Here is a 17,453-nt window from a genome sequence, read left to right on the forward strand (position 1 = left end):
GACAGAGCCACCCAGGCGCCTGCCTCTATGTCTTCTAGAGGTTTTAAAGTTTGCCTTTTAAAACATGCAAATGTTTCATCTATGAATTTATGTCTATATATGAAATAGGGATTCAATTTCATTTTTTTCCATGTGGAAAATCAACTGTCCTAGCACGGTTTATTTACTATGCCACTCCTATCGTCAAGAAAATCACCCTCTGTGACCAAGTTTAGTGTTAGAATCTCTACTATTGGTCAATTTCTATCTTGCTTCAATCACATTTTTTTAAACATATATATTTTTTATAACGTTTATTTATTTTTGAGACAGAGAGAGACAGAGCATGAATGGGGGAAGGGCAGAGAGAGAGGGACACAGAATTGGAAGCAGGCTCCAGGCTCTGGGCTGCCAGCACAGAGCCTGACGCAGGGCTCGAACCACAGAGCACGAGATCGTGACCTGAGCTGAAGTCGGACGCTTAACCGACCGAGCCACCCAGGCGCCCCTAAACAGATTTTTTAAAATTAAAGTTTATTTATTTATTTTGAGAGACAGCATGAGCAGAGAAAGGGCAGAGAGGGAGAGAGAATCCCAAGCAGGCTCCACACTGTCAGCGCAGAGCCAGACGCAGGGCTTGAACTCACGAACCACGAGATCATGACCTGAGCTGAAATCAAGAGTTGGACACTTGACTGAGCCACCCAGGAGGCCCTTAACAGATTTTATCTTATTTATTTATTTAAACATTTATTTATTTTTGAGAGAGGGAGACAGAGTGTGAGTGGGGTCAGGGCAGAGAGAGAGGGAGACACAGAATCCGAAGCAGGCTCCAAGCTCTGAGCTGTCAGCACAGAGCCTGATGTGGGGCTCGAACTCATGAACCATGAAATCATGACCTGAGCTGAAGTCAGATGCTTAACCAACTGAGCCACCCAGCCGCCCCAACAGATTTTATTTTAAAGTAATCTCTAGACCAACATGGAGATCAAGCTTAACCCTGAGATCAAGAGTCACATGCTCTATCCCTCCAATATCCCAGTTGTTTTTTTTTTTAACGTTTATTTTTGAGACAGAGAGAGACAGAGCATGAATGGGGGAGGGTCAGAGAGAGGGAAACACAGAATCTGAAACAGGCTCCAGGCTCTGAGCTGTCAGCACAGAGCCCGACGCGGGGCTCGAACTCACGGACCACGAGATCATGACCTGAGCCGAAGTCGGCCGCTCAACCGACTGAGCCACCCAGGCGCCCCTATCCCAGTTTTTAAATAAAGTTTTAACAAATCTCTTCATTTGGTAGAGCTGGTCCTCCAATCATAAACCTTGAGAAGTGGGCTGGCTCTTTTTTGAGTTTCAGAAAATCTGTATCAGCTTGCCAAACCTTAAACAAATGCTATTGGGATTTAAATCAGAACTACTGTTACCAGTATTGAAATTCCATATTCACGAAATGAGGTCATGTGGGTCTTTCCCTCACCCTCCCTTTTTTGGTTTGATTTCCTTTTTATTACTATTATGTTTTTTTAAATGTTAATTTATTTTTGAGAGAGACAGAGCGTGAGTTGGGGAAGGGCAGAGAGAGAGGGAGACACAGAATCTGAAACAGGCTCCAGGCTCCGAGCTGTCTGCACAGAGCCTGACATGAGGCTCAAACCCATGAACGTGAGATCACGACTTGAAACGAAGTCGGATGCTTAAACGACTGAGCCACCCAGGAGCCCTTAGTTTGTTTTCGTTAATGCTACTCAATAGATTTAAAATTTTCTTCACAAATGGTGCGCCTGGGTGGCTCAGTTGCATCGGTTAAGCATCCAACTTCAGCTCAGGTCATGATCTCATGGTTTGTGAGTTTGAGCCCCACTGTTAAATATTATCCAATCACTTTTCTGCATCTACTGAGATGATATATGGTTTTTCTCTTTAAGAGGCATAATGAATGAACTGAACTAAGATTCTCTCTTTTTTTTTTTTTTAGGTTTTTAAATTTTTTTTTTTTTCTTTTTGAGAGAGAGAAAGGGGGAAGGGACAGAAACAGTGGAAGTGAGGGAATCCCAAGCAGGCTCCACACTCATTGTGGAGCCCTACATGGGGGTCGATCTCATGAACCGTGAAATCATGACCTGAGCCAAAATCAAGAGCTGGACGCTTAACTGACTGAGCCACCCAGGTGCCCCAAACTATAGATTTCCTTTCCTTTTGAGAGAGAGAGAGAGAAAAATAACTAGTGGGGGAGGGGAGAGAAAGAGGGAGAGGTAGAGAATCCCAAGCAAGCTCTGCATTGTCAGTGCAGAGCCTGATGCAGGGCTTGAACCCATAAACCTGAGATCATGACCTGAACTGAAGTCAGGCACTTAATAGATTGAGCCATCCAGGTGCCCCAGACTACAGACTACCCATGATAAGCCCCACTTGGTCAGGATAAATTACACCTTTTATATACTGCTGTTTATGTTTTAATATTGTTTAGAATTTTTGTATCCTTATTCATGAGGACAAAAGAAAAGTATAGGAGCTTCTCATATTATTCTTTGGTGTAATTATCAAAAGAAGTATCCCCTCTTTTCCTGTTTTCTGGAAGTAAGAAGAGTTAAATAACTTATTTATTAAAAATTTGGCAAAACTCCTACAGCAATTTCTTACTCAACACATCTCTGGAGGCAAGGGAAACAAAAGCAACAATGAACTATTGGGACCTCATCAAAAGAAAAAGCTTCTGCACAGTGAAGGGAACAATCAGCAAAACTAAAAGGCAACCGACAGAATGGGAGAAGATATTTGCAAATGACATATCAGATAAAGGGTTAGTATCCAAAATCTATAAAGAACTTATCAAACTCAGAATACAAACAATCCAGTGAAGAAATGGGCAAAAAACATGAATAGACACTTCTCCAAAGAAGACATCTAGATGGCCAACCGACACATGAAAAACTGCTCAACATCACTCATCATCAGGAAAATACAAATCAAAACCACAATGAGATACCACCTCACGCTTGTCAGAATGGCTAACATGAACAAGTGAGGCAACAACAGATGTTGGCGAGGATGTGGAGAAAAAGGATCTCTTGCATTGCTGGTGGGGATGCAAACTGGTGCAGCCACTCTGGAAACAGTATGGAGGTTCCTCAAAAAATTAAAAACAGAACTACCCTACGACCCAGCAACCACATTACTAGGCATTTATCCAAAGGATACAGGTATGCTGTTTTGAAGGGGCACATGTACCCCAATGTTTATAGCAGCACTATCGACAATAGCCAAAGTATGGAAAGAGTCCAAATGTCCATCGATGGATGAATGGATAAAGATTTGGTGTGTGTGTGTGTGTGTGTGTGTGTGTGTGTGTATACATATATACATACACAATGGAGTATTACTCAGCAATCAAGAAGAATGAAATCTTGCCATTTGCAACTATGTGGATGGAACTAGAGGGTATTATGCTAAGCAAAATTAGTCAGAGAAAGACAAATATATGACTTCACTCATATGAGGACTTTAAGATATAAAACAGATGAACATAAGGGAAGGGAAGCAAAACTAATATAAAAACAGGGAGGGGGACAAAACATAAGAGACTTTTAAATATGTAGAACAAACAGAGAGTTACTGGAGGGATTGTGGGAGGGGTGGATGGGCTAAATGGGTAAGGGACCTTAAGGAATCTACTCCTGAAATTATTGTTGCACTATATGCTAACTAATTTGGATGTAAATTTTTATTAATGAATTAATTTAAAAAATTGGCAAGACTCCTCTGTAAAACCACTTAGATCTGGCATTTTCGTTGTGAGAACAGTCTTTGCTGCTAATTTAATATATGTCATGATTATAAGGCTAGTCAGACATCCTATTAGAGTCACTTTTATTAAGTTATGTTATTCTAGGAATTTGTCTTTTCAATGGTGTGCATAAAGTTGTTAATGTTCTTTTTAATTTCCTTAGTTACTTGTAGTTCTTTTTTTTCATTTCTAATATTATTTGTATCCTCTTTTATTCTTTAGAAATCTTATGATTTGACTAATCTTAGTCTTCTGAAAGATCCAAATTTTGCCTGTTAATCCTCTCTCAACTGTATGATTTCTTTCTCTTTACTACTTTTCTTTCTAAACTGTGTACCTAAGTCATTAATATTCAGACTTTGTATTTTGCTTATTATCTTCCTAAAAGTCTTTTTAATTTCCTTCAAAATAATATTTTCATTGTAATTCACTTCTGAATACCAAATTTCCCTTGGTTTTATTTGAACCATGAGTGTGTTTTTTAATCAGTAATGTTTGGGGACTTACTTTTCTGTTATTATTTCTTTAAAAAAATTTTTTTTTAGTATTTATTTATTTTTGAGAGACAGAGCATGAGCAGGGAAGGGGCAGAGAGAAAGAGGGAGACACAGAATCCGAAGCAGGCTCAAGGCTGTGAGCTGTCAGCACAGAGCCTGACACGGGGCTTGAACCCATGAACCGTGAGATCATGACCTGAGCATAAGTCAGATGCTTAATCGACTGAGTTACCCAGGCGCCCCTCTGTTATTTATTTCTAATATAATTAATCACACCGTGATCAGAGTCTCAAGGATTCTTTTAAATTTACTGATCTTTCTTGAGTTATGACTGGGCTATGTCCTGATAAACCCACTGTTAAGATGATCCTGGTTAAGTTAAAAATACACTTAATACACGTAACCTACTGAATATCATAGTTCAGCCTAGCCTACCATAAATGTACTAAGAATACTCTTTTAGCCTGTAGTTGGCCAAGCAAAATCATGCAGCACAAAGCCTATTTTATAGTAACATATTCACTATCTCATGTAACTTACTGAATACTACACTGAAAGTGAAAAAAGGAATGGTTGTATGGGTACAGAATGATTTAAGTTTATCAATTGTGTACCCTTGTGATCACGTGGCTGACTGGGAGCTGTGACTCACTGCTGCTGGCCAGGATTGGGAATGAGTATTGTACCATATGTCACCAGCCTGAGAAAAGATCAAAATTCAAAGTAATGCTTCAACTGAATGTGTTTCCGCTTTCATATCATAGTAAAGTTGAAAAATTATAAGTTGAACCATCATAAGTCAGGAACCATTGGGGCACCTGGGTGGCTCAGTCGGTTAAGCATCCGACTTCACCTCAGGTCGTGATCTCACGGTTCACGTGTTTGAGCCCCACTCAGCCTGCTTCGGATTCTGTATCTCCCTCTCTCTGCCCCTCCCCTCCTCATGCTCTGTCTCTCAAAAATAAATAAACATTAAAAAATAATAAGTCAGGAACCATCTATATCGAGATTTGCTTTTTCGGCTCAATATGTATACAAATTATGTAAGTGCCCCATGTGTGCTTGAGAAAAATCTGTATTCTTTAATAGTTGTGCATGGCATTCTATTAACCATATGTCCATTAAATCAAGTTGTTCACCTTGTTATTCAACTCTTCTATTACTTTACTAACTTTTTTCTTGACTTATCAACAGTAAATGTATCCATCTCACCCTGTAGTTTTATTTTGCTTTATATATTTTATGACAATTTTATTAGAGGTACATACATTTAGAACAGTCTGTCTGAACACCAGTTCCTGTTGTTGTTTTTAAATTTTTTTTTCAACGTTTTTTATTTATTTTTGGGACAGAGAGAGACAGAGCATGAACGGGGGAGGGGCAGAGAGAGAGAGGGAGACACAGAATCGGAAACAGGCTCCAGGCTCCGAGCCATCAGCCCAGAGCCTGACGCGGGGCTTGAACTCACGGACCGCGAGATCGTGACCTGGCTGAAGTCGGACGCTTAACCGACTGCGCCACCCAGGTGCCCCATGTTGTTGTTGTTTTTTAATTATTCCTTATAATTCCTTTTTGTCTTATTTTGTTAGGCATTACAAATATAGCTATCACTTCCATTCCAGCCATGGTGGAATAACAGGGATTGGATTTATCCTCCTGCTGTAAACTTGTTTCAGGTATTGGACACAAGGCACTGAAAATCTGTGATCCCCAAGAGGGTGAGCCCTAACTTATCTCCTTGGCTTTCTGCCTGGAGGCACGTTCTAGACCACTGAGCAGGAAGACGGTTACCAAAGAGCAAACCAATCTCACTAGTTGAGGAAAGAGATCAAGGAGATTAAGACAGCTGGAAATTGTGAGGCAGAGTTCCAGAGAAGAGCAAAATACATGAAAAAAAAGCTCAGGAAATCTGCTTGGGGTTCCCTTAAATCTGGGATAGAGACTAAGGATGTACAGGTGTGAGGTGAAGAAGCTTCACGAGTCAGGCAAAGAGCAACGGGGAAGCTGCAAACTCAACAGTTCCCAGAGCTCACACAGGGCTGGAAAGCATTTGATGAATCAGAATGGAGATTCCTCACTGATCACTCAGGGCATACAGTGAACCCTAAAAAGGGCTATGCCTTAAGAGTAAGATCAAACTATCCCTAGAGGGGTGCCTGGCTGCCTCCATCAGAGTAGTGCGGGACTCTTGATCTTGGGGTCGTGAGTTCAAGCCCCAAGATGGGTGTAGAGATTACTTAAATATATAAAACTTAGGGGGGGAAAAGTCCCTAGACAAGACTACTAACAAAGCTTCCAAACAACACTTCAACTGATCAAGTGGGCAGAATGTAACAACTACCTATAAGGCTCTACATCCTTCAAAAAAAAAAAGAAAAAAAAAGACAATAAAAATTACATCAAAAATCCAATTAAAAACTTGTAGATATGCCAAGAAGCAGAAAAACATGACACACCCACAGAAAGAAGAAAAATCAAACGAGACAGACCAAAAATGATGCCACAGTGGCTCATGCGATGTTTATCAAATGCCTAATTTATCTGTAGCTGCATTCACAGGGGAAAAAGTGGGGGGTGAGGAAAGTTGACAAAAAACTTATGAAGAAACGAAGAGTGAAACATTTCCAAACTTGATCCCATAAACCCAAGAAATCATGATAAACCTTAAGAATGGTAAAAACAAAGAAAATCACACTAAGGGACATCATAGTCAAATTCCTGAAAACCAGTGATAACGAAAATCTTAAAAACAGCTAGAATGACTCATTACATGCAGAAGACCAAAGATAAGAATGACCTGACTTCCTGTCAGAAACTATGCAAGTCAGGGAGCCTGGGTGGCTCAGGTGGTTAAGCAACTGACTCTTGGTTTCAGCTCAGGTTCAAGCCCCACATCGGGCTCGGGCTCCATGCTGGCAGTGTACAGCCTGCTCAGGATCCTCTCTCTCCCCCTTGCTGTCTGCCCCTCCCTCCCCTACTCTCTCTCTCTCTCTCTCTCTCTCTCTTTCAAAATGAATTAACTTAAAAAAAAAAAAAGAAACTATGCAAGTCAGAAGATAATGAAATACGAAATTGTATTGAAGGAAACCTGTCAAACTAGAATTCTATACCCAATGAAAATACTTTCAAAAAATGAAAATGAAATAGGAATCGACTTCTTCAAACAAAACCTGAGACTTTGTCTCTAGCAGACAGGCATTGAAGAAATACTACAGCTGGAGTGCCTGGGTGGCTCAGTTGGTTAAGTGTCCGACTTGGGCTTGTGTCATAGTCTCACAGTTTGTGAGTTCGAGCCCCATGTCAGGCTCTATGCTGACAGCTCAGGGCCTGGAGCCTGCTTCGGATTCTGTGTCTCCCTCTCTCTCTGCCTCTACCCCACTCACACTCTGTCTCTCTCTCAATTGAAAATAAATAGAGGCACCTGGGTGGCTCAGCTGGTTGAGCGTCTGACTTCGGCTCAGGTCATGATCTCCCAGCTCGTGGGTTCGAGCCCTGTGTCGGGCTCTGTGTTGACAGCTTGGAGCCTGGAGCCTGCTTTGGATTCTGTGTCTCCCTCTCTCTCTGCCCCTATCCCACTCCCATTCTGTCTCTGTCTCTCTCAAAAATAAATAAACATTAAAACAATTTTTTTTAAAGAAATACTACATTTAAGTAGAAGGAAAATTATGCCAGATGGTAACTCAGATCTTTACAAAAGGAAGGATACTAGAAATGGTAAACATGTAAGTACATATAAAATAAAGTCTTCTCATTAAGAAACTTCTTTAAAGGTAATAAGCCAATAATGGAGATAAACAGGGAAGTATGGCCCATTTGAAGGGACAAAATAAATTGACAAGAAACTATCCCTACTACTAGAGATAGTAGACAAAGACTTTCAAACGACTGTCTTAAATACAAAGAACTAAAAAAAAAAAAAAAAAAAAAGACAAACAACTAAAGGAAATCAGGAAAGCAATGCAGAACAAAATGAGAACAACAAATAGAGAAAGAATCAACCAGAGGTTCTGGAGTTGAAGGGCGTCTGGTTGGCTTGGTTGAGAGGAGCATGTGACTCTTGATCTCGGGGTTGTGAGTTTGAGCCTTATGCTAGGTGCAGAGATTACTTAAATTAATTAATTAATTTAAAAAAAAAAGGCAGTTCTGGAGTTGAAAAGTAAGTAAAGTTAGTTGAAAAATAACTAAAATGAAAAATTCACTAGAGGGGCTCAATAGCACATGTGAACAAACAAGAGGACCAACAAACTTGAAGACAGGAACACAAATTATGTACTCTGAGGAGAGGAAAGAGTGAAAAGTAACAGAGCCAATGGAGTCCATGGAATTCCAACAAGCATATCCAAAAAGTATTACGGGAGTCAAAGAAACAGAAAAGAAAGGGACAGAAAAAATTTAAGAAATAATAGCAGAAAACCTCCCAAATTCAATGTAAAACATGAATCTACCCATAAAAATATTCAATGAATCCCAAGGAGGATAAATTCAGATCTACATCTAGTCACATAATCAAACTATCGAGAGCCAAAGACATAGAGAATCTTGAAAGCAGCAAGGGAGAAGTGACTCATCACATACAAGTCAATTTTCCATTAGAAACCATGAAGGCCAGAAGGCATTGGGATGACACATTTAAAGAACTGAAAGGGGGGGAGAAAGCCAAAGAATTCTACATTTGACAGAATTGTGCTTCAAAAGCAAGGGAGAAATTAAGACACTTCTAGATAAACAAAAGCTGACAGTGTGTGTTACCATGAGACCTGCTCCACAAGAAATGCTAGAGAGAGTCCTTTAAACTGAAAATGAAGTGAAATGAAAGGACACTACACAGTAACTTGAAGCCAATAAAGGTAACTATATGGGTAAATATAAAAATCAGTATTATTGGTTTGTAACTGCTTTTTATCTCCTACATGATTTAAAGAACAAGTGTATAAACTAATTACAAATTTATGTATGTTACTGGGCATATAATGGGTACGTGTAAAGATGTAATTTGTGTGACGGCAACAACATAAAGGGGGAATTGGAGCTGTACAGAAACAGATTTTTTGAAGTTGGTACCAATTCAAACTATATAGCTATAAATTTAGAATGTTAAATGTAATCCCCATGGTAACCACACCATCTAAAAAAATACATATACAAAATAGAAATAAAAAATAAACACGAAAGGAAATGAAAAGGGAATCAAAACCATTCACTACATAAAATTAAACTAAACACATAAAATTAAACTAAACACAAAAGGCAGTAACTGGAGGAAGAGGGGGACAAAAAAAGTAGAAGACCTAAAGAAAACAAAGAATAAAATGCCAGAAGTCCTTCCTTATCAGAGTAATATGTGTAAATGGATTAAACTCTTAAGTTATTATATGCTGTCTACAAAGACTTACTGCATATCCAAAGACACGAATGGGTTTAAAGTAAAAGGATGGAAAAAAATATTTCAAGCGGGGCGCCTGGGTGGCTCAGTCGGTTAAGCATCCGAGTTTGGCTCAGGTCATGATCTCACAGTCTGTGAGTTTGAGTCCCGCGTTGGGCTCTGTGCTGACAGCTTGGAACCTGGAGCCTGCTTCAGGTTCTTGTGTCTCCCTTTCTCTAACCCTCCCTGTTCATGCTCTGTCTCTCTCTGTCTCAAAAATAAACAAACATTAAAAAAAATTTTTTAAAAATATTTCAAGCATATGGTAGCCAAAAGAGAGCTGCAATAGCTAACCAATATCAGACAAAAAACCTTAAGTCAAAAACTCTTATGAGAGATCAAGGACGACATTATATATTGACAAAACGGTCAATTCATTAAGAAGATATAATAATTATAAAACATATATGCACCAAAACAGAGTCCCAAAATATATGAAGCAAACAAACATGGTCAGAAGTGAAGGGAAAAATAGTTCTACGATAGTTCTTGGAGACTTCCATACACCACTTTCAATAATGAACAGAATACTTAAATAGAAGATTAATAAGGAAACAGAGGACTTCAACAACATTATGAATCAGTCAGACCTAAAAAGACATAGAACACTCCACCCAACAATAGCAGAATATACCTTCTCGAGTGTACATGGTACATTCTCCAGAACAGACCATGTTAGGCCACAAAGAGTCTCAATAAATTCTCAATAAATTTGACCATACAGAATGAAGCTAGAAATTCAGAAATATGTGGAAACTAACAACATACTCTTAAATAATAAAGTTGGAAGACTCACACTTCCTGATTTTATAACTTCCTACAAAGCTACAGTAATCAGAATAGTGTGGTACTGGGATAAGGATAAACATACAGATAAATAGAATAAAATTGACAGTGTAGAAATAAATTCATACATCTATGGCCAACCAAATAATTTTGATAAGAGTGTCAAGTCCATTCAACGGAATAAGAATACTCTCTTCAAAAAATCTTACTGGGACAACTAATATCTAAAAGAATGAAGTTGGACCCCAGGCTTACACCATACACAAAAATTAACTCCAAATGGATCAACAACCTAAATATAAGCTAAGACCATAAAATACTTAGAATAATACATAGAAAAAAAAATTTTATGGCCTTGGATTTGGCAATAGATTCTTTTACTATGACATCAAAAACACAAGCAACAAAAGACATTAACAAGAAAGTGAAAAGACAACTTACAGCATGGGAAAATTATTTCCAAGTCATGTATCTGGTAAGGATTTAATATCAAGAATATACAAAGAATTTCTACAGTTCAACAACAAAAAGACAACCCAATTTAAAAATGGACAAATAATTTGTATACATTTCTCTAAAGAAGATACATAAATGGCTAATATGCATATGGAAAGATGCTCAACATAGTCTTGAGAAATGCAAATCAAAACTACAATGAAGGGTGCCTGGGTGGCTCAATCGGTTAAGCTTCCAACTTTGGCTCAGTTCATGATCTTGCAGTCCATGAGTTTGAGCTCCATGTCAGGCTCTGTGCTGACAGCTAGGAGCCTGGAGCCTGCTTCCAATTCTGTGTCTCCCTCTCTCTCTGCCCCTCCCTGATCATGTTCTGTCTCTGTCTCAAAAATAAACAAACATTAAAAAAAAAAAATACAATAAAAAAAAAAAAAACTACAGGGGTGTCTGGGTGGCTCAGAAGGTTGAGTGTCTGACTTTTTGGCTCAGGTCATGATCTTGCTGTTTGTGAGTTCGAGCCCCGCGTCAGGCTCTGTGCTAACAGCTGAGCCTGGAGCCTGCTTCTGATTCTGTGTCTCCCTCTCTCTTTCTACGCCTCCCCTGCTGTGCTCTCTTTTTCTCCCCAAAATAAATAAACGTTAAAAAAAAAAACAAACCCAAAACTACAATGAGATTTGATTTCATGCCTAATAAATAGCTATAATAAAGACAAAAGAAAACAAAATACCAAGTGTTGGCAAGGATGTGGAGAAATTAGCATCTGGTGCATTTCTGGTGGGACTGTAAATTCTACACTTTTGTATATCTAAAAAAATTGAATGGGGCGCCTGGGTGGCTCAGTTGGCTAAGTGTCTGACTTCAGCTCAGGTCATGATCTCACGGTTCGCTGACTTTGAGCCCAGGGTCACTGCACTGACAGTGAGAGCCTGTTTGGAATTATCTCTCTCTGCCCCTCCTGTGTGTGAGCTCTTTCAAAATAAACCAAAAAAAATTTTTAAAAAAGCTAAAATGGTGAGTTATGTTATATTTTACCAAAATTAAAAAAAAATTTTTTTTAATGTTTATTTTTTTGAGAAAGAGAGAGAGAGTCCAAGCAGGGGAGTGGGGGTTGGGGGGAGTGCAGAGAGAGAGGGAAACACAGAATCCAAAGCAGGCTTCAGGCTCTGAGCTGTCATGATGCACAGAGTCCAATGCTTAACCAACTAATGCTTAACCAACTAAGCCACCAAGGCGCCTCTTTACCAAAGCTTTTTGTTTTCTTTTTTTAAAAACATTTTTTTTTAATGTTTATTTTATTTTTGAGACAGAGCATGAACAGGGGAGGGTCAGAGAGAGAGGGAGACACAGAATCTGAAGCAGGCTCCAGGCTCTGAGCTGTCAGCACAGAGCCCGATGTGGGGCTCGAACCCATGGACCGTGAGATCATGACCTGAGCCGAAGTCGGATGCTTAACCGACTGAGCCACCCAGGAGCCCCCCTTTACCAAAGTTTTAATTGCAGCATACCTCTGCCAATTAAAACTAACACCGAATCCCTGTTCTATATGTTTTTTTAGATATCATATTTGTCTATTTGCATTCACCAGTTACAGAGCCAATTGTATTAACTCTATTTTCTTATTTTCTGTGTTCTTTTTTAAGTGTTGGCACTTAAAAAAGTTGACATGGGGCTCAAACTCATGAACTGTGAGATCATGACCTGAGCCAAAACCAAGAGGGGACACACTTGACCAACTGAGCCATTCAGGTGCCCATTACATTGTGTTCTTGATGTTTCAGCATTTGGGACCTTTACAGACCCAGGGACAGACTGCCCCTCCCATGGCTAATGCCTAAAGGTAACAACTTGCCTAACAGCAAAGTCCAGAGCCATATCTCCTCCTCTACCTTATCTATACACCCAGGAGACAATATTCCTTCACTTTAATATCTCTTGGTGAGGTAGTAGGCAAGTAGAAACCACTCCTACAGACCAAAATCCTTTGGATTAGTTCAAAGTTGCCAGTCCTAAACAGTTTACTCTGCCCTGCCTTCACTTTCCCTCAGAAACCTTAATAAAGTCTCTGGCCTAGGGTTGAGCTTCGGCTCAGGTCATGATCTCACTGTTCGGTTCAGTTTGTGGGTTTGGGCACCCATTGGGCTTGCTGCTGTCAGTGTGGAGCCTATGTTGGATCCTTTGTCCTCCTCTCTCTGCCCTCCCCCTGCTTGTGTGTTCTCTCTCTCTCTCTCTCTCTCTCTCAAAATACACACACACACACACACACACACACACACACACACACAGACAATATATATACATATGTATATATATACATATGTATTTCTTCTGTGACCCTGCACGCATGCAGTGGCTTCCTCTTTGAGACCTGTGAGTGTAACAAATGTATTCCTTCCATGCCGCATTCCTGTCTCTTCCTGTGGTCAGAGGGGCTTTATCATACCTTACCCAATATTTACATTTTTAAAACAATCTCACTATCTAAAGACCTGATGAAAGTGAAGCTGATTATGTTAACCCATAAGTCCTTTAGAGGCCTTTCTGATTCTCTGAATTTCTAACTGGAAATTATCAAGAGTATTTATTGCTAATGGGGTGAAAAATAAGTTTTATAGGCACACAGAACGAACAACTAAGATTGCCCCCTTTGTAGCATGGTTGGGGGATCGTAACGAGAGTTTAAAAAGAAATCTCCTAAGAAGATGGGGGCTGCTTCTTCAACCAGGAAATCATGTTGGGGGTGGAAACAGAATAAGGAAGTACATAAATGGAGTGGGGGGGGGGGAGAAGAGTCTATTAAGAGAATCTGAGTGAAAGAGAAATGAAAATGGAAGTTGAAGAAAGAGCTGAATTCCGGAGCTAGAGAAACTGAGGAAATGAAACTTCAGAGAAGGCACCGTCATTCTGTAAAGTAGCTCGGTGAACCAACTGCGGCGGTAGGGTCTTAAAATGTGCAAGCCTACACACCCACTTGGCAAGTCCCAAGTGAATTTATTATTTAAAAAAAACATCCTAGGGGAATGCAGTGGCCTCCCTTTGGGGTTACTGATTACCCCTGTGCCCGGAGACTAACAGGCACAGGACAGATTCCTAAAGGCAGGACTGTGGACCGCTGTCCCCCATTACCTGACACATGGTTTTTCATGACTCTGAGCCTGGGCTCTCCCAGGGGGCTGTCCCTTCCTTCGAGCAAAGCTGACAACAAAGCTGGAAGGAGAACCAAGATGTGCTTCTTTAGTCACCATGGTGACAAGAAACCATCACAAATATTTGCTTGTGACTTCATCGGAGAAGGCAGGCAAGGGAGGTTAGATTGGAAGAAGGAACAACCACAGAAGCATATCTGGAATCAGCAACCAAAGGAATGCTGGGCTCTCATTTAGGGACCAACAGGCAAAGGGTTTGTTTTCATCATGCACTCCCTTACTTGCAGAGACTGGATTAAGAAATCCATAATACAAATAACCTTTTCTAGCACCTGACTGTCTTAGACAGCCTTTGGGTTTTCTTAGTCAAGGAATTATCTCAAAGTGAATAGGTCCCTGAAGTTATACCTCCCATTTCTTAGGAAATAAGTGGCTAATGTTACAGTGTACTCTCTAAACTTTTGGAACCAAGGGACGAGCAATGATACAAAACAGGCACACACACTGTTATGTCCTGAATTGTACCCTGCCTACAACTCATATTTTGAAGTTCCGGCAGACAAGGTTTTTTTATTTTTTTAATGTTTATTTTTTTCTTGAGAGAGAGAGACAGAGTGTGAGCAGGGTAGGGGCAAACAGAGAGGGAGATACAGAGTCTGAGGCAGGTTCTAGGCTCTGAGCTGTCAGCACAGAGCCCAATGGGGGGCTTGAACATAAGGACTGCAAGGTCATGACCTGAGCTGAACTCAGATGCTTAACCGACTGAACCACCCAGGCACCCCCAGACAGGGTATTTTTTTTTTTTAGCGTTTATTTATTTTTGAGACAGAGAGAGACAAAGCATGAACGGGGGAGGGTCAGAGAGAGGGAGACACAGAATCTGAAACAGGCTCCAGGCTCTGAGCTGTCAGCACAGAGCCCGACGCGGGGCTCGAACTCACGGACCGCAAGATCATGACCTGGGCGAAGCCGGCCGCTTAACCGACTGAGCCACCCAGGTGCCCCCAGACAGGGTATTTTTAAAGTGAGGATACTGGGGTAAGGCCCTAATCCAATTATGATTAGGGTCCTTATAAAGAGAAGATTAAGATATAGATGCACACAGAGGGAAAACATCACGTGAACATGAAGACAGCCACTGATAAACCAAAGAGAGAAAAAGGCCTCGGAAAAAGCCAACCCTGCTGACATCTTGATCTCGGAATTCTAGCCTCCAGAACTGTGGAAAAATAAATTCCTGTTGTTTAAGACATCTTGGCTGTGGTACTTTGTTTTGGCAGCCCTAGCAAAATAATATAAGCTCTGACTGATAGAATCAGAGTCTCTCTTTTTTTAATTTTTTTAAATGTTTATTTATTTTTGACAGACAGAGCATGAGTGGGGTAGGGGCAGAGAGAGGGGGAGACACAGAACCTGAAACAGGCTCCAGGCCTGGAGCCTGACATGGGGCTCAGACTCACAGATTGCTAGATCATGACCTGGGCCGAAGTGGGATGCTTAACTGACTGAGCCACCCAGGTACTCCCAGAGTCTCTTTTGAGATTCATACAACTTTAAAATTATGCACATGTTCTCAGAAAAAGGCATACTACATATAGCCAGCTGTCCTGTGTGTGGGATGGGAATGATTCTACTACACCTTCAAGCTCACATCCTGTATACCTGCTGGCTCTAGGACTTTCCAAATCAAAGCCTTATGTTCATGGTCTGTACTTCAAAAAGCTACCAAGCAATCACTTGGCATCTGCCTAGAAAAAGCCCAAAAGAGCTATATTTAGTAAATAAGGGAACTAGCATTATTTTCTAGGTAATGACCTGACAATCTTCAACGGAGATGGGACTTGGAACACTACGAAGCAGTCAGTCCTTTCAAATCAGTTCCCTTGCCCTGGTGTTAAGCTGAGTGGGCGCTGATCACTGCAGAAGGAAGCTTTCTAAAGAAATGTCATTGTAGCTGCCTGGGCATCAAGGATGAGCTGAGGCTTTAAATCATGCAGGACTCACTGTTGGGCATATGCTACAATTAGGAAGCTTTACAACTCACCATGATGCATTAAAGGTTAGTTAATGATAGTGGGAAGAGGGATAAAAAAGATAAATGGTTATCTCTCAATTTAAGGCCTCTTCCTTCAAGAAAGAAATCTGATTCCTCCTAGGCTAAAAAAATGGCTTTTTTTAGTTGGCCTCTCATACCTTTCACTAGGAATTATCTAGCTAATATGTATCAACATAAGATTCCTGGGTTGGGGGCCCCTGGGTGGCTCAGTCAGTTAACTTCAGCTCAGGTCATGATCTCACAGTTCCTGGGATCAAGGCCTACATCAGGCTCTGTGCTGAGAGTGCAGAGGCTCCTTGGGATTCTCTCTCTCTCTCTGCCTCTCCCTTGCTTATGCAAGCTAGCACGTGCTCTCGCTCGTGCTCGCTTTCTCTCTCTCTCCACACACACACACACACACACACACACACACACACACACAAAGAATCCTGGGTTAAAATACTATGGCCAGGGGCGCCTGGGTGACTCAGTCCGTTAAGCTTCTGACTTCAGCTCAGGTCATGATCTCATGGCTGCTGAGTTCAAGCCCCGCATCGGGCTCTGTGCTCACAGCTCAGAGCCTGGAGCAGGCTTCAAATTCTGTCTCTCCCTCTCTTTGCCCCTTCCCGGCTCACACTCTCTCTCTCCTTCAAAAATAAACAAACATTAAAAAAACAAAACAAAAACAAATACAAAAACACTACGGCCATATTCAGTTAATTTAAAGGAAAGGAGAGGCGCCTGCGTGGCTTAGTCAGTTAAGCGTCTGACTCTTGATTTTGGCTCAGGTCACGATCTCACGGTTCATGGGATTGAGCCAAGTCCTGCTTGCGATTCTCTCTTCCTCTCTCTGTCCCTACCCCACTCACACTCACTCTCTATCAAAAATAAATAAATGAACATTTAAAGAAAAGAAAGGAATAAGAGTATACCAGGATATAGAGTCCACAGCCTTAGCAGGCTAGTAACAATTGCTAATGTGCCAAGCTTTTTGTAGACATAATATCTGATCTTCACAATAATTTTGAGAATCCATTTTACAGATGAGAAAAATGAGACTCAGAGGGTAACAAGCCAGGAAGCTAATCCATCAACCTTGACCTATTTGATTGCAAACTCCAGGTTCTTCTCATTTCCCAAAAAGGTAAGCTATTGGTAGCAGCAAATCCATCAGAATTCTCAGTTGGGGGCTACTCCATCTCCGATAAAGAAACAAATTTGCTCACATCCCAGGTTTTACAGGACAGTTATAATATTACATCAGGGACTGCCTTCATACTCAGTTTTTACAACATTGTGCCAGCCAAACAAAATCTGACAGGGGCTAGGGTGAAATCAGCTGTTTTAAACTCTT

General features: G+C 40.7%; 1 protein-coding gene across 1 annotated transcript in view; it reads right to left on the minus strand.

The window, feature by feature from the left end:
• The window catches only part of KPNA6 (karyopherin subunit alpha 6), a 36,209-nt gene extending 22,038 nt beyond the window's left edge, over positions 1–14,171 (minus strand). The window contains exon 1 of the mRNA XM_019429843.2: positions 14,045–14,171. Coding sequence (XP_019285388.1) covers positions 14,045–14,063 — 19 coding nt within the window. The 5' untranslated portion in view covers positions 14,064–14,171. The remainder of the gene's footprint in view (positions 1–14,044) is intronic.
• Positions 14,172–17,453: the final 3,282 nt, after the last annotated feature.

Source organism: Panthera pardus, unplaced genomic scaffold, assembly GCF_024362965.1.
Source record: "Panthera pardus isolate Hobbes unplaced genomic scaffold, ASM2436296v1 HiC_scaffold_11, whole genome shotgun sequence".
Taxonomy (NCBI): domain Eukaryota; kingdom Metazoa; phylum Chordata; class Mammalia; order Carnivora; family Felidae; genus Panthera; species Panthera pardus.